The 26,111-nt window shown below is 38.7% G+C and overlaps 1 protein-coding gene across 2 annotated transcripts in view; it reads right to left on the reverse strand.

The window, feature by feature from the left end:
• The window catches only part of vti1a (vesicle transport through interaction with t-SNAREs 1A), a 116,773-nt gene that overhangs the window by 88,001 nt on the left and 2,661 nt on the right, over window positions 1-26,111 (reverse strand). For both annotated transcript variants that reach the window (XM_086139559.1, XM_086139560.1), the window contains exons 2-5: window positions 24,252-24,310; window positions 23,096-23,206; window positions 7,453-7,530; window positions 2,259-2,279 (exon numbers count right to left, since the gene is read on the reverse strand). In XM_086139559.1, the coding sequence (XP_085995685.1) occupies window positions 2,259-2,279; window positions 7,453-7,530; window positions 23,096-23,206; window positions 24,252-24,310 (269 nt within the window). The remainder of the gene's footprint in view (window positions 1-2,258; window positions 2,280-7,452; window positions 7,531-23,095; window positions 23,207-24,251; window positions 24,311-26,111) is intronic.

A 26,111-nucleotide genomic window follows, 5' to 3' on the forward strand; every position in this document is an offset into this window, starting at 1 on the left:
GTTGTCTTCTAGCCCTCAGGCTAGGAGGAAATGCACAAAGGGTGGGAGAAAGAAGGGGAAACAAAAGTACTGCTAAATAAAAGGAAAAAAGTATGATAAAATGGCATCAGGGCCGGGTTGGCATTCTGAATTATGAATTGCGGTGAATGATGAGGCTTTGATCGGAATTGAATTACTCAGGTTCCGAATAAACCGAGGCTGAACATAGTCTCACTCAAAGGAACATTTAAGAACATACTTTTAGCACCGGCGAATAAAAGCGCAGCTGTGTATAAAACAACAAGCATGATAAGGTTGTTTACTGAAAGCTGTCCTTTGCCAAATTTTAGGAAGAATATGGCAGAAATAACAGCCACTTAGGGTTTTAGTAAGATGGTATTTGTTCAGATAATTATGGTGGTACTTGTAGAAAATAAAAGAAGCGCTTAGTACCTGCAGCGACAAAACATTGGCCAGTTTAAAACCCCAAAAATGATCTATGAAAACGGGAAAACAGATAAACGGCTGAGTAATACCATAAGCTCAATCCATTTTTTTTTTAATTAAGCTGCTTTTCGCTGACAGTTAAAATCGGACAGGTTTTAAAGAAATAACATGTATGCATGCATTGATTGTCATTTCAGCCCAAGGTTAACATGTAACAAGCTAGCTTTTTAATGTTTTTTGTTAATTCATTGCAAAACAATCATCATTACAAGATAACAGCTATTTGATTATATCCTCATGGAAGAGGCACAAAAATGAATTATAAAAAGCTGATTTGAGAAAAAATGAAATCATTGTTAACCACCTTAAATGATTTGACAAACCTTGTGTTTCTGCAAGTGCTATTATCTTTATCTGATTAAAAACACATATCTCAGGATTGGTGATTTCACATAAATAGAACCCAATGAAAGCATCACGGTGATTTGGACAAAGATAAGTCCACTTAGCAATTTTGTTTGTTTGTGCTGAATATAATTATGATGAGGGTGAGTTAAAAGGGTACTAAATGTATGGTTAAAAAACAAGTGTAGTCAGCATATAAAGCAAGTGAGTCTCACTGAAGTCTAGTTTTGCACCACAAAATGCGCATTCGGTGCAACAGGTGAATATGGTTTCAGCTACTCAGCGATGAGAGCAATTGGTCTGGTCAATTCCAAAAACTGACCAAAATGGTGCAATAACAACTAGACATGCAGTCCGGTACCATTTTCTTTGTAAAATAAAGTGAATAAATATAGGAAGTGCCCATGAAGGTGTTTGTCTCCTGATGTGCATACACTACTACTTTTAACTTTGCATCTGGACTTGGTACCTGAGATTACAACAAATACTGGCTTTTGGAGGAACTCAATTTAACCCAACCTGTTTTTCCAGAAAATAATGAATGATGGAAAAAACTGCAATGAATACTAAAGGTGCAAATCCTCTTAAGGCAATTGTAGGCTCAGCAAATATCTATGTGTGTGTGTGTGTAATGAGAAAAGTAATATTTAGTCTAGTCAAAACATGTACCATGCTTGCAGTATAGTTATAATAATAATAACATATTTCATTTGGATTGGACTCGTTAAACTAATTGTTGAGGGTGGCAATTGTGAAGGACAAACCAGTAAATATTCTGTCCCTATTTATCATATAACTAATTCTCTGTGCGTTGACGCAGTGGTTAGCGCTTCGGCCTCACGGGACCTTTCTGTATGGAATTTACACGTTTTCCTCGGGTTTCCTCCCACAGTCCAAAAACATGCAGCAGGTTCATTGAAAGAATTGGGAAAATTGCCCAAATGTGTGAATAAGAGAGTGAATGATTGTTTGTCTGTATATGTGGCCCCGTGACCCCGTGACCCTGAGTAGGATAAGTAGCAGACAATGAATGGATAATATTTAACAGATATATACATTCATTTTGAACAACAAGATCAAGTCGCAGTTAATTTGCGCAGCCACGTTGCCACTTAAAACTAAAAAAGTTGATTTAACGTTTTGAACCGGCCAAATAACTGAAATCGCTCTAAGCCCGGCTTTATTTCCCTATAGTTGTCTTCAAAAAGGTAAATCAGAGGTAACGTCTTATCTTCCTCTTTCTTATATTGAAGGAAGGGAAACTGGTCTTCCGTGAATCCATTGTCTTTGACTTGGCCATTGCGAGCTTCAATCAGACATGCAAATAAAAGTGTCCAAATGAGCTGATTTTAAATTTTGAGAAGAGGACAAATGGAAATTTCAGTGGGAAAGCAGAATTTGAATGGTTAGAGCAGAGACACACTTACCTCTTCGCGTAACTTTATCAACTGCATCATGAGAGCAAAAAAGGGAGAGGAGACAAAGATGGAAAGAGTGAAGAAGAGATAAAAAGTGGGAACATGGCAGGAAGAAGATCAGTCATGTGACTGGGTAGAGAATTAACCCTGACGATTTTTCTGTTTGCATGTTTAGTATTTGGAAATCACAAGACAAAACACATTAAATGGAGCTGAACATGCAGCTCAGGCTGACTTTTTTGAACAAACAAAGATCAAGTCCTGGCGCTGTCACATTAAACAAAGCAGGGAAATAGATCGCTCGCCTTGCTATATCAACTGGCATTATCGAGAACGTCACGTCACTGAAGTGGTTACAGCGAGAGAAAAGGGAGAGAAAAAATTAGTTGAATATACTCTGCAGTTAAAGCTTATTTTTGATATTACGGGAAGTAGAAATAGTTTGAATCTGTCATTCTGTTAGGTTCTCTGGAAAAGCATGAAAAGATATGCGTGCCCTCTGGAGCAGAGTTGGAGAAATGCTGAGCCATTCCACTTGTCCCGCTGTTTATTGATGCTGATATCTAGTCAATATTTTATGTGGTTAATGTTCACTAAAGGTGCATGCTGTTCAGATTATGTGCAGAAAAACCATGGGATGGTACTTCTGTGTATCCTGTACATACAGTGCAGATTATTATTGGACAGCCACGGATCGTGAAAAATTAATCCTAGCATTGCTATACATTTTTGATGAAAGAGAATAGAAAATATAAAGTGAAGTAAATAAAAAATGCTATTCCTATTCCCTGTTCCAGAAAACCTTGCATCTATGATAATGAGTCAGACATTTGAGGGAGGAAATCTCCCTCATGCCATTAATTATGCCTAATCACAATTAAAAGGTTGCTTCCCTCGCCTGTTAAGTGAGAACTGGAGAGAAGAAGGAAGAAATCTGGGAATGCAACATGTTTTGGAAGGGGGAATGACAAATTCTTAACTGCAGCAATTAAGGGGTGATTTTTCCTTTCCCATTTTTGTTTTTTTTTTCTCAGTCAGTGTTAAATGTTCACAGATCTAAGACTCAGACACACTGGCACTTGTGCTTTTCAGCTCTTAAGATCTTCAATACATTACAAACATTACAAAAACAGCTAGAAAGAGAGTTAGAAATGCTCATCTTCTCTTCAATTATTTAAAAGAGTAACAAAAAACTGAATTAAAATATAGTTGCTTTTTTTTATGCAAGCTCAGCATAAATCAAATCTGTTTCGCATCAATACTGGAATTCGAACTGGAAATATTGTTTTCCTCTGATATCGACACACTTGCCAATGTTAATGTTAAATTTAGACAAATGTACATTATAGTTATACCAAAAAAAATCATGTTTTCTATCTACTGCACTTGCTACAATTTATTTTGAAAAATCTCAAAAATAGCCCTTGTATCTAAACACTTGACGAAAGTTGTTTACTGTTATAATGCAAATAAAAATATTGCAAGAGTCCTTAATGTGGGAGGCAAACAAGAATAATTGCATGTTTTTCTAAAGAGCTCTTACCCTGAAAATGTCGGCAGTAACAAGACGCACTTCAGAGTGTAGAAATTGTCTTTTCTAACTTCACAGCGACTCAACTCCCCACTAAGAGTGCATTATTAAAGAGGCCAAAGTTTACAACTACACTGTGGAGGTGGTTATTTGGGGCTTGAACGAACCCAGCAGATCCTGCGATCCTTTGCCCCAGCCTTGCCATCAGTCAATGGGCACCAAACAAAACTTATTGTAGTTCATTTGTGCTGCCTGACTGATTGCATGTCCTTGTGGAGGATTTTCTGAAACTATGCGAGAGGCATGTTGAGCTGTGCTCCTGGTTTCTTTTCATATAACTTTATTTCTCACTGGCTTCCTTTTACCACACCCAAAGATGCCCGTGTTGTTCGACAAATACTGAGTAATAAACACAGAATATTGTAAATGTTATAATTATTTCTGCATGGGAGCATTTCTGTTTTTGTTATGCCAGCCAGTATTCAAAATTGCACTGCTGCAATTTTTCTGTTATGATAATCAGCATTTTTTTTTTCCCAAACAAAAGATTTTTTTTATCCAATACAGAATTCGATACAAGTGGTAATCTGCTTCCTTTGTAGCCTGTAAAATCTGGTCCGTGCCGGCTCAAACCAGCACAATCTCTTGTGGCCAAGCCTTCTGCTGTGACTGAAATCGAAACTATTCCGTATAGTGTTTGTGTGTGAAAAATGTGTGTGCTTTGACTGCTCTGTGTGGTGTGTGTTAATGTGCGTGTGTGTGTGTGCACAACAGAATTTGTGCGTGTGTTGCATGCAGAGAAAACAGAAAGAAAAAAAATGTGCAATGGTTGCCTACCACATTATTAAAAAAAGGAAAAAAAAGAGAAAAAAAAAAAAACACTGATAGTGCCAATTCAGTCTCTGTCCGCATATAGATAACGAATAAATGCCGAACTCTATTAAATCGTCCTTTAGCCATTATCGCAAGGCCAACACGCCATTTTCAGAACTTATGACAGTTCGCTATTTACTTAGCTATAAATCCTTGCCATGTAACCAACAGATTTGTGACTGGTAATGATCTGCTCAGCTAGGGCTATATGAAATGATCCTGACCTCTTTCAGATCGTCAGGAATTAAATTGACCGACTTGCCCCGGCCCCCACCATCTTTTCCCCTTTCCTATCACCGCCGTCTCGTTAGATTAAAAAAAAAATCCCTGAAGTTCCGAGTACTCCACTCACAGCAAGACCAAGACGAGAATTATCTCCACTAGTTTTTAAATGAAAATGAGGTAAATACAGCACCTGGGGAAACAGGGAAGGAAATGTAGATCACATTTACTTTGCTTTTGCCCCCAGCATGAACTCTTTTAATGCTGCTGTGCATTTGTGTTATAGATAGATAATTATAATTTTAAAGTTTCAGATTGAATTCTATAATCACGAGCAATAGTTGTTTTTAATATTATGTATCAAGAAAGAGTCTGCAGTGAATATTATGAAATGTGGAAAACAAAATATATGTATGACCAGTCGTAAAATATGAACGTGTTGATTAACAATTAGATGCATATTTTTACACATGTCATTGAATCAAACATTCCTCAGGTATTTTTAAGGTTAATTATTTTCTGGCATGTTAATGTTGTTTTGTCAAATAAGGAGACACATTTTCATGTTATTTCAACATAAGTTGTATAATTAGAAAAAAATATCAACACAAAAAATGTATTATTATTATTACCATTATTAGTATTATTATTATTATTATTGTCATTATTATTATTGTTGTTGTAGTTGTTGTTGTGACTACAGACCAGAACCTTACATTCAAGTAACCAAACCAAGTATTTGTTCAAAAGTAGTTTTGCACAGAATTCTATTTTTCTTCATTACATAATATGATTGATATTTTACACTATGCAATTTTGAAAAATAAAATTTTTAATTATTCTTAAAACACTCATGTCAAAATGCAATAATTAAAAATGCAATATAAAACAGCATTTTCCAAAACACACACACGTTTTTTAATTTTGCTAAAATTATTGAGACAATATAGTTAATTTGATTATTTTCATTGTGCATTAGATTACTAAAATTTACAATTATATTCACCCAAATATATACACTTGTGTGTGTGTGTGTGTGTGTGTGTGTGTGTGTGTGTGTGTGTGTGTGTGTGTGTGTGTGTGTGTGTGTGTGTGTAAACTCTATAAGCTAATGGATTTGGGATTTTTTTTCCTTAGCTTTTTCTTGATTTTGATAGGGCCCATCAATGTTTCAAAGATGACATTTTTGACAGCAACTCTCTATCCAACTTCTACCACAAAATGTCAAAGTCACTTTTTTGTTTAGCTAATTTGCCAAGAATATGCATATCAGTAACGCATCTTGGCTCATCATACATATGTTTCTAAGATGTGCAGTTCATGGGTCATCATTGAAATGGAAATATGGGAATGTTCAAAAATAAAACAAAAACAACAACAATATATTACTTTTCTGAGCAGTGAATTATCTAAATATACTCCTGAAAAGCACAGTCAAACTAAATGTGCAAATATGCATCTGTACTCATCTTTGCCTTTTGCCTTTTTTGAGTGAACGCATTTGCAAATGCAAAGCATTTATTTGCATGCATCTGTGATTTGAAACAAAGTAACCCCAGCGAGTTGTCAGTCGATTCCAAATGCAATAAATAATTTGTCAAAAGACGTTTGGTCAGAGTTGAGAGGGACTGCGTGTGAGTGGCAGCTGTGCAGGTGAGGATTGGGGAAAGTGTGTCTTAAATGTGAAAACAATGTTGGCTGAATCTGTTGAACTTCATCGTTTTGATGAAGGTTTACAATGTTTTTTTTTCCCTAAAACAACTCAAGTTCACAAAAAAATTAGGCGCATTTTGCGTAATTAACATCACGATTAAAGATAATTTGTCACTTTTGTAATAACGGAATAGATAATGAAAAGTGGCAATGTATTTACCATCTTTATCCAAACGGTTGTAATGATAGTCAAACTAAATTAATTTATTTATATATTATATAAGCAAGACATTTACTGTGACTATGGAGAAAACCTATGATGGCGTCAAAGAGAATTTGAAGTTTTTTTTATAAAAGGCTGAAGCTAAACTCCGCATAAAATAATCAGGCTCTCAATAACAACAATCCCTTTGCACCTTTGCGCCTTTTTATTTTTTTGCACCATCGATATAGTCAATATGTGTGTCTGCATCGTGCAGGGTCATTAGCCTTACACCCAAAGAAAATACACTGAGTTTTTCTGTGTGTGTGTGTGTGTGTGTGTGTGTGTGTGTGTGCATACCTTGTTGGAGGGTCTATTATGGGGCTAAGTCCACACCCCGGCTGGAGAACAGCTGTGGGGCGGTTGGCGTGGGGAGCCCGAGGTTTTGGATTGAAATTTGGGTTGGACTGTGCCGATGCATGTGTGTGTATGTGTGTGTGTGTGTGTGTGTTAACCACAATCTGGCCAGACACTGGTCCCATGCCCTGAGCCCACTCACTCGCAGCCCAGCTTTGCATTAAACAGTGTTCCTTCTGCATGACTTGGTGACAATACTGTGGCTTCAGATCTCGATGGCCCCGACGAGGGGCCCACCTCCCTGCCCTGGGGGCCAGACAGCCTCCCACACTGGTGTTAGCTTGGGCCCCTGATTAGCCCCTCACCTGGCTCTCTGAGGAGCTGGCATCATCCCCCAGGAGCTCGTTGCGCACCTCATCACTATAGGCAATACGTGACCTTTTCTGCAGGGGGAGGAGAGGAAGGAAAAGAGAAGGAGGACAAAGAAAAGAAAGCAAGGCAGAAACAGAAGAGAGCAAAGAGGGAAAACAAGTAGAGAAATATGGCTTAATACTGCTATTGATACAAAAACACAACAGACATTCCTTAAGCACGAGAGCCCCCTAATGGAACTCCACGACAAACTGATAAATTCACATGTAAGCAGTGAAGAAGAGCGTGTGTGTGTGTGTGTGTGTGTGCGTGTGTGCATACTGACATCTAATACCTCTGGGTTTCTGCCCATGCCACCCTCCAAGGTGAACTACTGTACCTAGAACACTTGTGCCACAGACTTGGTTGCAAAGAGCCCCCCACATTGCCCACTTAATAAATTCAACCTGATGGAAAAAAAACATCTCGGAGAGAGTGTGGAAGAGGGGACAGCAGCGAGGGCAAGGAAATGTATTATGAGGAAGTATCACTTGTCAGTGCTAAATCTTTTCTGGGGGCTGTCACTGCTGTCATCCCAGTGCAGTGGCAGCCTCTGTGATAACGCCAATGCTGGGACTCAGACAGGGAATAATTCATCACCCATTGGCGGCCCATCCGATTTGGGGTTCTCTCTCTCTCTCTCTCTCTCTCTCTCTCTCTCTCTTTCTCTCGCGCTCTCTCTTGCTCTCTCGCACACACTTGATAGCTCTGTCTCAAGCTAGAATAAGAGGGAATGCCATGTCCAAAAAAAGAGAGAGAGAAAGAAAGAAGCCAAGACAAACACCAAGACACATATTTCATACACTTCAGAGTGTGCCACCTCCCGACTGTGGAAGAGTGGGCTGCCGTCATACCACTTGTTTACAGACACCCGACCCATGGAAAAACAGCCTCTTGGCGTGCCCTCTAAACTAAATACACTCCAGCAGCAGACACAGAAAGTGTTTACTAAGCCTCCTTCGCTCTCTCCCTCTCTCCCTGCCTTGACAGGGTTTCTGGGTGGGTTGCAGGAGGTGGGCAAAATCAAAGACAAACAGCAGCATAGGAATGAAAATATCACTTTTTCCTCAACAGGAATTCTGTCTATTTCCAATATCTACTTACTCTTCGACTCTACATAAATGAAACAAAGACAGAGAATCATGGGAGGAAAACCAATTACCTGTTGGAGACATTTTTCTTTCCTCAATACAGTATCTGTCCCACTATCTTTTCTATTATCTGTACAAGTTTGAAGAAGCTATTGCATGAAGCATTTGATGCCGCCTTCCACGAGGAGAAGCACAAACCAAACTTGAAAAAGCCAATACTAACCTCGAGTGTGATGATATCAAGTTCCTTGATTGAAATAACTTTGGAACCAATCACTATGGAGTCAGATATTTTTATTGTCTCTTCTCATAATCTGGAGCACTGAGTGGAAAGTCATGGATGATGTGATTCGGCTGTTATTATTGTGTATTGAGGGCCACCGTTCTCTAGAGTAATTACTGGGTAGACGTGAGGCCTGATTGACCCCGACAACAAAACCTATTCGATAAAGAGCGCACCCAAACAATGCTCAGCCACAGGGACCTCAGCTAACCACAGAATGCCTACTGTGGGGGAGAGGGTGGATCAGCAGCACAGGCTCAGAAAAATAACAGCTGATCGTAACATCGTTTTACGATTGGGCCACTGGTTAATGAAAAAAAAAAAAAATCCAAATCCTTTATCATTATATTTTTTTTTTTTAATTTTGGAATAAGCACAGACATGACGGTTTGTTTGTTTTTAAAGGACATAGTATTTGATAAATCCAAAAATACCTGAACAATATTTCAGCTTTGTATTGAAAATACAAATATCTACTCTATTTCATATATGAATTTACAATTCAGTTGCGCTCTGAGGAATCTTTTAAACACCGCGCTCTCCGCTGTAAGTGGGAAAGTGTGTTTAACTGTGACAACATGAAAGGAAATTAAAAGAAATTTCACATTAGTAAAACCAGAAAGACAATAAGCATCAATCTGAAAACAGCATGTGTACTTGTAGACAAGGCATACACATACACAAACACACAGAAAAACACCCACATACTCCATTTAAGTGGAGTTTCATCTTTAAGAGCTGCAGTGCAACTTAGGGGGAAAAGACGACTTCACCAGTAATTGAGACGAGGAAGCCCGGGAGAAGCATTGATTTGAATGTTAGGGCTTACATCGCCTTCAAACCATATGCAGAATGTTTTTTTTTGGTATTTCTAAATAGCTGTTTGTTACAGATGAATATACGAGGCATTTCTGCAATGAGAAGAGTGTAGATAAAGAAAGTATAAAGAATGGAGAACGTCACTGAAATGAAAGTGTTGCCTCTACTTCCCCCTGTACCAACGGTATAAACTTCAGTTTTTGGATTCCCCCTCTGGAAAACAACAGATCCCGGAGTGATTACCGTCTTCCCATTTGATGTAAACCATAAACAGCTGTGCAGTATTTACTGCTTAATACAGTGACAGATTTTGATTACAAGTTTGGGTATGACAACAAGATTACTCAAGGCCAGGGAGGCAGATACCGGGTACCTGTTCAATGCTAAAAATCTGCCAAATGATTGTATCATATTGAAAATGAGAGAGATAAAGAAAATGCACTGAAACTGTCCCATTCTAGCTTCAGTATGTGAAGACTGAACTCTGTATCTTCAGATGTAACCAACTAATCAGGCTTTGTAATCTTAAAAAGAATGTGCGCTTTCAGAAGATACCTTAATGCTCAGAGAAGGAGAAAAAAAACTGGAGCTTTTTTTAATCCTTTTGAAAGGTCTGTCTTTTGTCACTGTTTTAATCTTGGGTGAGAATTTGCTTCTATTCCCGGAAGCACACAAGAAAAGTACAAAGGTACATCTTAACTTTATGCAAAGTGGCCTGCCTTTAAAACTCTACACATCCTATCAAATGTGGCGATGGAGGTGTTGGTGTCCTGTCAGAAGCACACATTTTACCTCTTGTGACAAGGAGAGTAGACAGAAAAAAATATTCTTCTTTACCCATCAAAATGTAATTACTTATGCATGCATAACAATGCATATCAGATATGCTAATCAGTTTCACATAATCCTCTGAGCCACAAATTATATTATTTCATTCAACTAAAAAGACATCATCTTTGTGTATAATCCCTCATATATTGTCATACTGTTCTCTATACTGTCCAAATAAGGGACAACATTTCCAGATCACGCCATAGTTCATAGAAAAAAGATGTAAGCCGCAAAAAAATTGTTTGAAAAATTTTACCAATATCCACTAACCAATAACCTTTTGTAATTTAAAGTTGTTGAAAATTATTGTTTTTGTGATTAAAAAAAAAAAAAATCACAGTACTTAAAATCAAACAAACTGGGATTTTAAATCACTTTTCAATAGCCTCAAAGTCTTCTTGTTGATTTTGCCCTGTGCTGAAAGCGACACAAGGACAAGCGCAAATAAATGTGGCGCCTGGAAAGCTGAAAAATATAAACAGTTCATTAGATGTGAAATAAAAGGCGTAAAAATACCCAGGGGCAGAGTGTAATGAGGGGCCCTGAAGTTCCCCTGCAAAGGCTTTTTCCCCTGCATTTTTCCAAGCTTTTCCTTTCTGCCCTATACACATGGCGTGTGGCATAGCATGAATTGTAATTAACCATATTCACTGTACAGCACCACGTCCCTTTACTGGCTGGTTCACCAGGAGGAGAGTGGGAGGGCATTTCCAAATTTAGACTTCACAATTTTTATGTCCAGCTCCGTAGTGTAGACCTAATCTAGATTCTGACCTTTCATTTTCCAGTCCGAGTCCCGTGTGTTTGTGGAACGCATCATCATTGTTTCTCATGCTAAGTCTGTAAGAACTGACGTAAATATTTTCTCAGACAGTGTGATATAATTAAATAACTGAGCATAAATTAAGCAACAAAATAGGAATGAATTTGGAAAACAGAATGCATCTGTTGTAGGCTAAACTCAAAGGTTATCTATATCGCCTCCTTTCCTTCACCCTGCTGTGATTTTTTCCCAGGTGATGTGGGGGCCAGTGCCAGCTGGTAACACCACACACACACACACACACACACACACACAACTGGGGCAGAGGTGGATTGATGCAGCATGGCATTAAAAGGAAGCAAAGACCTTTAAGCAGGCACAAGTATCACAACAGCATCTTAAATAATGCATTTCTACTTGGCAGGGGTTTCACACACACACTAATACACACACACAAAAGCACGAACAAACATAGCAAGCACAAAGGAAAACACACACAAATTGTCGCCGAGTGTCTCTTTTCCTCCTTTAACACAAACAAATTGGGAGAGGTTGTTCAATTAAGTAAGTGCTCTTTTTAATGCATTTGATATATTATCAGACAACGACAAGCAGCCACAATTGGGATCATCGCAGGAGGGTGTCATTTGTGTCTTTGTTTCATTGTGGTCTTTGGTGCTACTGACTCCTCCGCTTCTGTCTGTTGTGTATATCTGTGTGAGTGCGGATGCATGCACAACGGCTACTGTACATTTGTCTGAGGTTTCTATGAGCCTTTGCATCCCAGAGAAACCTCCTTTAGAGAACCTACACGGGCGACATATGCGCGCGGTAGCCTGGTGTGTGTTCTCTCCCTTAATAGAAGAGCAGCCGTGGTGGAGAAGCCGGAGCCTTAGATAACAGCATGGGGCCTCTCATTAGCTCACAGGTTGGTGCTTTGGCAGCTTCTACGCAAAAGGTATTGTGTTCTGCTTCCATGAAAAACCTGAAGGAGTCTCACCAAAGCTGTTGTCAAAAACACAAATAAGAGGTGAACCATGGCATTGTAATAAATGAGCTTGCAATATATCTAAACATGTATGAGGCGGTGCAACTTTTTTTTTAGGCTAAGGGACCGCATCATCTTCAAAAGAACTCTTGTATAACTTGTGAAAAATACAACAAGGTCAGAGGGATGTTCCTTCATTGGTATTTCAATTTAGAAAATGCAAAATGGCCTTTCAGTAAAATCAATGCATATTTTAAAGATTCAGGACACCAAGCAGAAAAAAAATAATTTTATTTGTCGGGGGGGTGGAGTATACTGTTCTGATGGATGCCTTTCATTTTTGTACCTCTGTGATACCAGTAGTGTATTTCCCTGTCAAAGTCATTTCTATTGCTAAGTACAGCCGAGATCAGTCAATAAGCCTAACAACTGTACCCACAAAGCAAGAGGCCTTGAGACGACAGAAGAGGGGAGGGGGTTGCAAGTGAACTCCAAACAAAAGAGCAAATTTGAGGAGAGCTTTGATTGAGGAAGCTCCATCTAGTTTTTGAAGGCCGAGGGATCATCTCTCAAAGGTTATTTCTAAAGGCACGAGGGCCCGATTAAACCTAATATTAAAATGTGGAGGCGCTTCTAATGAAAAATCAAAGGCCCTGTTTCCCCTCTCCCACCCCCATCCTTCCACTTCTGTTTCCCTTCTTCTCTTCCTCCATAAGGTTTTCTCCCCTGTGCCCATGTAGTAGGGACAGAGAGAAAGACAGGACGTGTGAGAAGGAGAGATGAGAGCAAGAGAGGGAAGGAGAAAAACAGAGAAAGAGGGAGGGTTACTGAGATGAGGGACCTAAGTGCTGGTGGTGCAAAACAGACAGTAAGCATTGGTTGGGGGAGTAAATCAATAGAGCAGAGCCGTTGGGGAGGTGGGCAGTCAGGGCATGGAGAGAGGAGAGGGGGAACCGGCACAGGGGTCTGGGCTCCGATCACAACGCTGGCTTCTGGCGTGCAGTGGGGAATAAAGTGGGCCTCCCTGGGTCAGCACCAGAGAAAAAGGTGAGATTAGAAGACAGAGGAGGAAGGATTTTGCAGCATGGAGGCGGGAGGGGTGGGAGAGATGGATGTTGGAGGATGACGGGGAACGAGCGGGGGGGGGGGGGACGTTAGGAGATGTGCGGCGTAGTATACCTGGCAAGCCAGGGACCAACCGGCCCATTAGCCTGTGGCTACCTACATATGGTTCACTGAACCCTCTGCTGAGAAGAGCTCCTCTCCTATCGGTCTTTCCATCTTTTTTAAAGAAAGAAATACCTTCACTTTTAACCCTTTCTCCGCTTTGAAAAGAGGCTCACTCCGGACCTCGATTTATGATTCATATTGTGTTTGATGTCTATTCTTGGACTGTTATCTAAAATTGAAAAACGTAATAAATAAAAAAAACCCTAGACACAAAGGGAACGATTGGGCCCGCTGAGCATGTGCGTGTGTGCATCTATCAGTGGACATGCACAGAGAAGACTATCTCCTTCAGTGCCTTGCCTTTTCTTGTAATGTGACCATTGTTAGTGCTGAATAGCTACCTATTAGCATAAGAATACAACAGCACACATAGGGACTTAGCTAGATCATTATCTCTATATATTTATGTGTACTTTGTTATTTCACTAGCGGGAATACATTCAAATGCTGATGAGGCCAGTAAGGCCCCTGTAGAAGCCTTTCCAACATGTGCCCTTCTGAACTTCCCAATGCACTTAGCAGTTTCCCCGGGATCCGGTGGGTTTTGTCTTGGAATTTGTTACAAAAAAAAAAATATTACTAAAAGTAACCGGGAAAAAGCGCTACGGCAAAAACCGGTGGATTTAAATACATGCAGGGAAATAAAATGTATTTTCAACCCATGAATAAATAGTGGAGATAAATAATAAATAAATGCAATTACAAACTATTCATTGTTCAAAAGTTTGTATGAGGAGGAAATATAAAAGGAACACCGCAAAGCAAAATATTAAGAAAGATAAACTACATAAAGCCGAGACTAAGTTAAAGATTTTTTTTAAAGGCAAGTCGATAATCATATTTTGAGGGAAAACTGACTTTTTTCTGTTGAGCATTTTTGGCCATGTGATTACAAGCCTTTAGGCTGAAAATGTGAAATGGATAATTTCAGAATAATCATGAACAAAGACAAAAATATACAAAAAGCATGACAATACAGAACAATCGAAAGCTCTATGGTGATGAGGGGAACATGAGTTTAGTTTCACTGCAGGAGGAGGCTGATGCTCTAATGGTGGCCGACCTCTGGGATAATTGAAAAAAAAAAAAAAAAACCTCAATTCATCTTCTACAATGTAATTCTGATCAAGGCCACAGCCAGATTCCACTGCAGGCTTCAAAAACACCAGAGAAAAGGCAAAATTGTTGGTCGCCGACAGCAAAAACACTCCCTTTCTATCTGGCACTCTCCCTCATTAGAAACACTTAGGATGAGAGAGAGAAACTAAGTTTAATTGTGTGTCTGCCTAGGATTTAGTGTGTGTCTGTGGCTGCGCAGAGGTTAAAATGTGTGTAAACACGGAGCTTGAAGAAAAGTGGTAAAGCAGCAATCTCATCTTTTTCCCTCTATTTACCCCTTTCCTGCGGCTTTTCTTATTAATAAGTACATGCCACTACCTAAAATACAGAAGAAAACACAGGCCCAATGATTCATAATATATTTCATAAATACTTTATGAATCCCTTCACCATACTTAAGCCAGTCTGGTTAAAAAAAAGAAGGGGGAAAAAAAAAAACATTGTCACCTATTCTAGTACCCGCTTGTCAGCATATCACTAGGGAACGGGTGTCACATGTCACTTCTGGTTTACACTCGTGCGTGGGGTGGGCTCGGTGCACAGAAATCAGGGGTAGGACAGAAAGAAGAACAGAAGAAAAAGTGAAGGGGAGGTGGATGGGGGGGGGAAAAGAGGGACGAGGGGGAGGGTAGGAAGAGGATGTTATCATATCATCGCCCCATGTCTTTATATTTTTCTCCCTTATTATCTTTGGCCCCCACTCACTCCAGTCACTCAATCACACAAGCCCTGAGGACAGCGAAGGGACCTGGGAGGGCCTTTTGCTTCATGGCAGACTCAGCCAGACAAGCGTCTGAAAGATATACTGATCGCTGTCAGTGTGTGTGTAGAAGTACGTCACTTTGGAGGGGCCAGGAAAGATAAGCGAGAAAGGAAATGATCGCACAGAAGGATAACGGCCAAATTTGCACGCAGCCAAACAAAATCTGTGCTCCAGGCGTAATGCAGATACCATATCCATATAGACACGTGTTAACATAAAGAGATGGAGAGGGAGTCGGCGCTGATCTGGTTACAAATTACAGGTTACATGGTTTCTGCATGCTGAATATAGCTGACACCAACTGGTCAAATGACTGTGGAAGGTTGGCAGTGAAGAGCGACCCCAAAATGAATAACAGCCTCTTTGTCTTGTATTTTATTTATCAAACTCAAGAAAATTGTCCAAAAGCATGTTGTCTTGCAATGATTTATGCTTTTTGGCACTTATATATAATAAAAAGGGTATGATCAGCAAAAAAAACATGATGTGTATTTCTATAGCGCAACTGAAGACAATTGTCGGAAATACTGTAAAAGTTTCCGGCAGACGTTCATCACACATGACTGATAACTGGCATAGGGAACGTGCATTTTCCTATTGTCAACTATGACATTAAAATAATGCAAAAAACATTTGTGACTAACAAAAGTAGATGTTTTTCATGCTAGACAGGTTGTGCTTTTTGCTTTTAAGGAGGTGGACTATATAGCTGCTGCTTTTATAAGATTGTTTTTATTTCAGTGGGCCCTTGTGGCTGAAGAAACGCAAAGTGTTTACAAAAAATCCTTTTATGACAAAAGAACCATTTATCTAGAAAAACACATTTTAAATTCACTGAGCAGAAATCTTTCACATTTGCTACCTTGTGATGCAAAACCAGAACTGTACATGTCCTTTAAAACATAGTAAGCAAACAAATGTGCTGGGTGTTATTCGGGTTTTAGTCCGGCCTAAATACTTTCTTACCATTGATGATGAACATGTCACTCTTGAGCAAAACATCCTGTTGTCCTTCTTATGCCACTGTCCTTCAACACAGACTTGACTTGTTGCTGCTATTCAACTATCAAACCCAGGACAAAAAATGGCCTCAAAATAAGTGACAACGGGATAATCTGCAAATCCATGCTATCTTCATGTCTTATAAAGACAACATGCAAAAGCCTTGAACACCACAAATCCACAAAGGGCCAGAGGAAGACATACTGCGCACAACAACATCCAAATGAAAAACAAAATTCTTAAGTATAGAAGCAGATCTTTTTTTTTTTTTTTAACATCTTAAATCTGCACTCTGCAAGGAAGGGAAAAATTGGGGAAAATCCCTGCCAATTGATAGAGCCCTTTGATGATGGACTACCAGTGATTGGACTTTGGTGTCAGTGATGCGTTGTTAAGTAACAAACCATGAAAAGAGTCAATCTGCTTTTGCTCTTTAGTGTTTAGTTAGAACAAGCAAGCTAAGGCGATTGCTGGTGTATAACATCCAAATGTTACTCAATTTGGAGGAGTCGTCATGACAGGAGCAGAGGCCAAGCCAAAGAAGCCTTCAAGACGGATTACAACAATACAAATTCATCATCACTGCTACTGATGTGGTTCAGAGTGTGAAGAAAACAGTAAAATCTCATCAGCCTAAATCTTTGCATAATTATCAGCATCTGGCTGGATACTATGATGCTAGATTTTTAATCAAAACACATAACTTTCTCACAAAGAACTTTGCAGAGTCCTCATAACCTTGACATGTCCCGGACACAGCTTAAAAATTTGATTCTGGATTGTCTGAGCAATTACAGTTACCAGATACAAAATTCTGATACTGATATTCAGCTGTGCATAACTTCACTTGATAATCCTGTCAAAAATTCAGTTGAAAAAGGCAAAAAAAGCATACATTTAATATCATGAAGACATAACATAGGCCTCAGAGAGATTTGAACTAAATAGCAAAAAGTGCCCATGCATAAAACTTCCGTTTAAAACAAAGAAAACTAAATACCCACATCAAAATGGATAAACACTTGAATTTTTATGAAAGATATAAGTTTGAAACATTGTCATTTGTTAACATGACAACTTAAAAACAAGCATTAAAGTCAGCTGAAGGCAATATTCAACAATTCAAGGCGTTTGTCATTCTACTCCATTGAGAATAGAATTAGTTTCTTGAGGCCCAGAAGACAGCCATTAGCAGCAAAAACAAGAAAAAATAGAACAAATACAGTTAGCACAATAAACACGTGTGCTTTATATCCAAATATATGCACTATAAGACATGATGTAAATCCTAAACAAAATACTACAGCAAAGTAATGTGCATACTCCAAATCAAAAGATTACCATTTGAAATTATGACTTTGTCATCACTTACCCAACTGAAACAGAGCTTTACAAACCAATTTATCCTTTTTTGTATTAGGGAAAAAAAAGAGTTATGTAAAGATTTCACATTAGCCAAAATACAGGTTAACCTGATATGTCTATAAAAAGGTGATTAATACCAGATGGACTCCAATGTTTAGAAAAAGGGCAATGTACTTTATGGATCGAAACTAGCACAAAAAAGGTTGATTTATATCATACACTCTCTCAACTAACTGTCACTCAAATACTTCTGAAGGGATTTTTCTCCTAACAATTAATGGATTTATTGATTTGCACTGTTTTGACAGAGAAAACTACTCTGAAACCTCAAACATGCAGCCTGAGCTTGTGTTGTGACGTTCACTGATGTTCATTGGTTACTCTACATTTTCTGATTCTAACGGACCAAGTAAAAATCCCTGCTGAAGTTTACCTTGACCTCATTCGCAGTACATTCACGTGTGTATCACATTGACATCTGTCATTAATTGATCTCATTTGTCTTTCCACTTTGCAATCAAACTCTCTTCACCAATTCACAAGTCATCTGTTGTGCTAGTTCATTAAATACAGCACTCAATGTTAGTCGCAATTGAAAACAAAAGTTATTTCTAGAAGGTCACTGAAAACCACTTATGAAACTGATATATTGAGGTTAAAAAAGGGATGTAAATGAAAAAAAAGGAAATCCGTGCCAACAGCTTTTTCATTCTATTCACTTCAGTGTACCTGGCAAATAAACTGTTCAGTATTTCAAGGTTGGCTGACTCTTTGGAAAAGCATTAATTACCTCCCTGGGTGGACACAAGGAGGCATTCCTTCTAAAGGATTTTTATTAAAGGCAATGGCTGTCCAAACATCCCACTTGACCGTGACTGAAACTCCAAACAATTACCCAATATTAGAAATTAGGAAGGGATAGTTAAACAGCTGAAAATAATGGAACAGAGAATGGCAAGAACTACAAGAGAATTGCAGACCAACATTTTATTTTCAGACCTTACGGAACTCAAGTACTCCACTTAAGCTCAAATGATATTTGTTTGAATCTTATCCTACCTTGAGTTATGTACCATGACATCATACATACCAATTTCACATAAAGAGGAAGAGCTTGAGTTTCAGGCGAAACACTGCTGTTTGGCAATGAATATCAACTTCATGGTCCTCCACGAAATAGTAGCCCGTCATGAGAAGTAAACAATACCTCTCAGTTAAGCCAAAACTGGGGTTGATGTAATTGAATTAATACGGCAGCATTGTACGTGAAAAATATCACACTGCCTCTTTTGACATCTACAAAACGACCTTGACCACTATTGCCATGCATTCCTACTTCATGACAGAAAAATATGAAGTATTCAGTGACAACATTTGACAGACTTTGTAATGAAATACTGAATATTACTCTTAACAGCGACAAGGATCCTTGCATATAAGGCCTTTTATGTTTGAACCAGAAGTGTTTTGGCCATTAACAAAAGACAAAAACATTGAAAACAATAAGCTTGCCTCCTAAAAGCAATATCTATGTTTGTGTTGCCACATGGGGGCAGCAGAAATAAAAAGGGAATGTCATATACGATTGCGTCTGTAAGGCTGGTCTAAATACTCAAAACAGCCGGTACAAACACTGGTATTGTGGATTTTAGGGTTGTGTTTGTCTCCATCAGGAGAATCTGTTATCCTTGAGCTCTTTTTCCAGCGTCTCTGGCTCTTGGGTGTCTCCATGTCTAATTATGATAACTGGATAGTTGCTAATTGTGTCTGCTTGCTTCTTGGTTTTGGAAAAAAAAAATCATCACAAGCTACAATTTAAAAAAAACATATCATTGAGATTTAAGAAGAGTGAGGCAAAAAAAAAAAAAAAATTGCAGTTCACACTCTGATCCAAAGCACTGAACATCACTATGAGGTATAAAAGGAGCACGTGGTTATTTGCTGTAGAGTTCTCTGCAAGGAGCATTACCACAGATTGCCATTCCCTATTATTCTGATAGCCATTGATTTCAACATTTCAAACACAAATCACAGGATGACAAATGCTGACACCAACACATTAATGTCAGTGAGACACATTGGGAAAGATGATGTTCACAGTAATGAGAGCATGCATTTCATTTCAAAAAGAAGTTCCACTTTTGAATTCATATCATCTTTCTTAGGCTGTTCAAAATTACTTTTAGTAGATTGCCAGGGTAGAGATAAACTGAAGAAACTACATTCAGCTGGAACCTTGACCAGTATGGGGCATACTTAAATTAAAGGAGCTTTTAGCACAAGGACATTATTAGTAACTTTATTTTCAATCTGTGTTACAAAGCAAAAAGGACAAGGTCAGGCAGAGGAATAAGTGAAAGGATTTCTTATCATACATCAGAAAGGCAAAGTAATTGGTAAATGGGCCCAATACTGTCCTTGTCGTGAACCTTTCAGAATTTGATTCATAGGGCAATACCGCCATCTGCTGCAGAAAGACATCAACAACAACATATGCTGTCAAAAGCAGGAGTCACTTTGATGCCAGAATTTAATGCAACAATGCATCATAAAAAACACGTGGTCTTCTGTTCAATAATTTGTGCTAATAGTATAGTAGAAATTTCTGGACTCTTTTATTTGACTGATAATTAAGACCGAGTGCAAGATAAAGAGGCCGTTCTTTGATTTTTTTTTGGATCACTTATGGAAATCTGAATACTGCCCATCAAACAGATTACTCTTGCGGTCCTGTTTTATCGAGGATATGATATATTAAAAAAAATCTTTGAGGTCATGCACACACACATGCGATGTTAACTGGAAGTTCACTGAAAAGCACTCTGGATAAAAATATTTTCTCTTCACATCGATATTCCGTTACAAATATAAAAATACGAGGAACACCTATAAAAGGAGCAGAACAGAAATTGCTTTGATATTCAAAGTATGCTATGACAACAGAGAAGACACCACAAGCTATCAGTTTCACACACTGACAAAATCAACTCTAAATTTCTGAGCCATTGCCGCTTCATGACAGCTCATATTTGACATGTCATCAAACTCGTGCCAAAGACATCAGACACTTACATTTAGCACAGCACGAATTTTGAGACATATCCTCAAAACTGGAATGTGTTTTTCTGAGACACAGCGGACATCTGTGGACCCCCGCCATCCCCACTGGGACAGACCAAACGTGGCCCTTTGAAGATGGTGGCTCTGTTTACCCGGTAGATTTCATTAAATTAAGCCGATGTTAGGCCTCTTCTTTGCTTGATCAAAGAGACTTTTAAGAGCCATGGCAACCTGCACTCCCTGACTTGAACAAGCTGACTCTATCAAATGGGATTTTCATTGTCTTTCTCAACATTTCTTGACCCCGTCTAACTTAAACACTTTTTGGTCAGGCCGGCATCCTCTTTGGCTAATGCAGTGGCTTAAAGACCCCTTACTGTTCTCTCTAACATCCAATGAAGTTGTCAGGCAAACAACAAAGCTAAGGTTAGCATCTACACCTTTAGGATGCCTGTTTGATAAGTTGTCTCCTTGGATGAAATGGCTGGGTTACCTGGGTCAACCAAGGCCCTGTCTGTAACGGGGGAGGAATAAGGTCTCAAGCTGGCACACCAGTAGTAAGAAGACTTCAAACCATGGGTGAATGGGAGGATGAGAGAGCAGGTTAAGGGGGAGGCACCCGTGGGAGGCCAGTAGGGGATGGTGTGGGGATGGGGGATATGGGAGTGGGGGAGTAGAAAGGCCTTGATATCCACAGAAAGCACAACAAAGCTGGAGCTTTTTACATTAAAAAGAAAGGAGATTGCCTTTTTTTCCTCCAGACGCCTTTTGAGACGAGTGTCATGTCCTCTCTAGGCCTGCAGGAAGTGAGAGGCTGAGCTCAGCTATAGCATTTAGCCCATCTGAAGCACATCTAAGGAGGTTGAAGTTCTTGGCTTATGCACACTTACATCAGATTTACACGGGACAAGATTGTATTATTCCTTACTACAGCGAGGTGGGTGGTCCCGTTTTAATATGTACAAATTTGATCTCATTTAAGCACTTGTAGCTGACAGGAAAGGGTGTTTAACGGGGACACGAGACTGCCGATTGCTTGGTGCCGTGTCAGCATAAGCCCAAATCCAGGTTATGAAATTTAGCACCAATACCAGCCGCAGCAGGCGTTAAAGCTCACCGATGAAGCATGGTTAGTGCGGGGTGAAGAAAAGTTAAAGATTAATCGTCTGGCAATTAAATGCCCATGGAGAGGAGCAGAAACTGTCTTGGCACAGAGATCTCCCCTGTGATCTCAGTTTGTACATCTCTCTGGTGTACTTTGAGATCAAAAGCACATATAGCCATCCAAATGGGATGTTTATGCATGTTAATTTATTTGTTCTGTATTTGGAATAGTGAAAGGAAATGTTTGCTTTCCAAGTATAAATCAATAGAGAGAAAGAAAAAAACCCATACACATTTACCATATTAGATCATTTAAATTTATTTAGTTTATCAGGTTTAATTAAGATAATTGTTGTTTGTCAGTGGGAGGTAATCACACAGGAATACAGATTAATGGGAAACCAAAAATAAACACAGCAGGCTTGCATTTTATGATTTTATTTTGCAACATGACTTATCAGCTTCGCAGCGATTGCCATTATGCTCTTATTTACTTTTGCATTTAGCGACCAAACAGAAAATCCAATAAAACTAAAGATTAAACTGTGAGTGGAAAGCTAAACCTTCACTTCATTTAAGAGTTCAGAGAAATACTCGCTAGTTATTTATTTCAATGGTTTGCAAGCAATCGATAGGGCAATCGACTATGGGTGTATTCTTGTGTTGTAACGGTCAAAAACACGACAATGAACACACACATTAAAAAATGCATATAACAATAAAAATTGATAGTTTTTTCAACTTGATAGGAAAGGGATTTCAAAAAGTATGATCAAACAGGTAAATGAGTCTTGCAAGTGATTTGAAAATCATTCCTCACTTCTTTAATACTGAAATCGATTATAATATAAAACACTGTTTGTGAAGAAAGGAGGAAAAAAGCCAAGGGATCAGACAGGACTCTTTGTTTAGCTTTGAAATAGGTTAAAGATCAAGTCAAGAGAAACAGGGATTTATGAATTGCTTATGAAAGCACAAACAACACCAACCCATACAATCTGTTCTCATTCACTGTTGCTTCAAAGTTCACCAATGTGCCCTCAGTTTGTGTGTGTGCATGTGTGTTTGTGTACGTGTGTGCACAGGCGTCTGTGCTTGTACTGGAAGGATAGGCTTTTTACATAAGAAATGTAAGGTTCTACAGGTTGATAACTTAGGATTGAATGTTGAACTACTTACGAAGTCTTTCTCAAGCTTCTCAACTTCCTGCTTGTAGCTCTTTAGTCTGCTGTTGTACATGGCCCGGCTCTGGATGGGGATCTCCCGCACCTCCAGATCCATCTGTTCCAGCTGAAACCACGTTTAACAACCAGTTGGCAGGGTCAGATTTCGTTCTTTGAAATTCAATTATGAAAAATGATTTTGGAAATGTAAAAATATTGTTAACCATGTTCTCTTCAGTGTGAAAAAGGCTGCAGGGCTATGGATTGGACTTCAAATTAACCTCAAGGTTTGTTTAACATGATTGTTAACTACCAAATTTATATTTCAACAAATTGCTTTTCAGCAGTGAATAACGCCTATTTTTCTTTTTTTTTGGGGGCTATAGTGCTTACTGAACATGTGATTAGTTTCTGTTCAGTGTATTTTGGCATACGACTACTTTCAAGGTTTACTTGTCTGATTTTTACATCAGTCTTCTTTGCTCCTAAAATCCATGTCAGCACACATGGTTAAAAACAGTCATTATCATGTATGCATGAGGAAAGGGAACAAACCGGCATGGGTAGCAGTAAGTGAATTAAAGGCACTAAATTTTTGATTCTGTAAATTTTTGTCTCTTTTGCTGAGCGAAACTTCTAAAATGTGTAATTTATGAGACTATACTGTTCCAGGAAAGACAAAGATAAAACTCAATAAAGAAGGGCTTTTCCTCAGGTATGCACACACTCAAATATAACAGCTGCTTCACTTCAATGACATGCAAAGGCCCACCAATGCCATGGTAAATTAAGAATATTTGAGGCGTGGTGAGACAGGCCTCTTGAGGGTGGTTTTGGAAGAAACTAATCACCATAACACAACAAGACAACTACAACAACAATTTGTCTCTGGCAGCAGACTTTGCTCATTTTTAAACAGCGACATGAAGATTCCCACCTCAGGATAATGGGCTGAAATATGTCATAGGCGTGTCACTTAAAAGCAGATTACTGGAAGGTAATCACGTACACGGGGAAACCTCTGCTCTGTGCGTGCATGTCTAAGTCATATCACGATCGGAATAGTACCGGTGTGGTTGTCTGATGCCAGTGAAAATTGTCCCCTTCCTCTTTCCTCAAATTCATTATTTAGGAAATGGGAAGAGTAGGAAAATTACTGATCAAAGACGTACCAACTCTCTGACTTCTTCAAGCTGTTTGTCGACATTTAGAACCAGCTGTGTCTTCTCCTCTGAAAGGAAAAAAACAGGGACATATTGATCAGCTGACAGAAGAACAGCGCTTCATGACAAGAACCTAACTCCCCCGCAACAGGGGGAAGAGAGAGGTAGAGAGACAGAGAAAGGCTGGGAGAAAACAACACACGAGGACACATTTGAAGATATATTTACACATTCCCTCCACACGACGAGCCAACATTTGATGTCTCTTAGTTATTGGCGTCTATGAGGCCTTTGTTGGTTTCTGTTGAGGAGCAGTGAGACACCTCGTGCCAACTCAAAGGGAAGGGAGGTGTCAGCTTTGCTCACTTGCCAGAAGTATGAGTCCCACTCAGAATGACTAACGCGCTGTTCTGCACCTCACCCCATGGCTGCTCTTCCACATTATCCATTGAAACTCATTAGGACTTGCAAGAGTTCCCAAGAGGTATTGTGTGTTTGTCCAACCCTGTGTTAAACTGCATTCTGTTGTTCAAGAGAACAACGCTACTTTAATTTCTGCCCAGATTAAACTAGTCTTTGTTCTGATATTAGCTCTTTGCCATAAAATTGAACCATATAGATATTAAAGGCTTGGCCAGGTAGCTGAGCTATCGAGTTAGTGTTCAGTGTTTAAAAAAGACAAATGCTTTTGACCACCTGGTTTTGGTGATATCACAGATTATGAAAAATTGTCCTGTAAGCTTTGTAGATTTGTGAATTTGTCACAGAACAAATGAAACGTTTGTTTTCTGCAAATAGAAAATTGATTGTGGTGGCTTCCTGTAATTCATAGCATACTATTATGGAATTTTAACCTTTACAGAAGCATTATGAATAAAACTAACATTTGTTTCCCATTCTCCTCAGGAATAAGGTCAAAACACAACCAAGTTAATTTAACAAATCGCCATTCAAACAACTAAGTCATATTTATAAAAACAACACTAGAATATTTATTAAAACCACTAGTAAAACAATGTAAAATGTAACTCCTACAACATCAATTTATAGAAATTCTTGTTAATGGAATAGAGAGAGTGACACAGTAAGTAGTTATAGATTCGCTGCCCTTGGAATGAAAGATTTCATTATATGTTAATGAATGTTTCCATATAGGTCTATGGGGAATCATCAAAAAAAAAAAAAAAAAAAAAGCAACTAAAGATTAATGCCCCTGCCACAGTGAAGAAGGATATGAGCTAGAAAGTGAAGCTCTCAATTTACCAGCAGGTTTATATTGCAACTAACATTGAGGGTCACAAGCTTTGAGTGCTGAATAAAAGGACAAGAAGGACATAATGAAAACTGAAAGAGCACACATTTGAATATATCACGACCGCCAAGTTTTACATTAAGACTGAATATCAAAATATTGTGCTGTAAACTTTGAAAGCTTAAGAAAGGAACTCCAGATGGAGCTTGAAGTGGATCTTTTACACTACAGCAAGTGAATGTAGCCCCTTGTGTTCTGGTAAAGTATTATATCATTTGCAAGGTTGAAAAGTTGCCGTTCAGGTAACACAATCAAATCACACATTTTTATAGGGTTAGAAAATCACACATTTTCATACGGTTGGAAAATCTCAAATATTACATTTTCTTAGCTTTTCAATGAATAATTGGAGAATGGAACACAGATTTACAATTCTTTTGAATTATTCTGACAATATGAGTAAAAATTGTACACGTCAGCATAAACTCATTATATAAAGGCATACATTGGGCACAAAGATGTCATGGATTATTAGCAAACAAAATACTTTCAATAAATAACATAATCACGCAAATGAATTCAGTTTCTAAATATGCTAAATTATTGACAGTATCCTA

The sequence above is a fragment of the Fistularia commersonii genome, chromosome 32, assembly GCF_037954325.1.
Source record: "Fistularia commersonii isolate RoL2024-O1a breed Wild chromosome 32, RoL_Fcom_v1.0, whole genome shotgun sequence".
Classification (NCBI taxonomy): domain Eukaryota; kingdom Metazoa; phylum Chordata; class Actinopteri; order Syngnathiformes; family Fistulariidae; genus Fistularia; species Fistularia commersonii.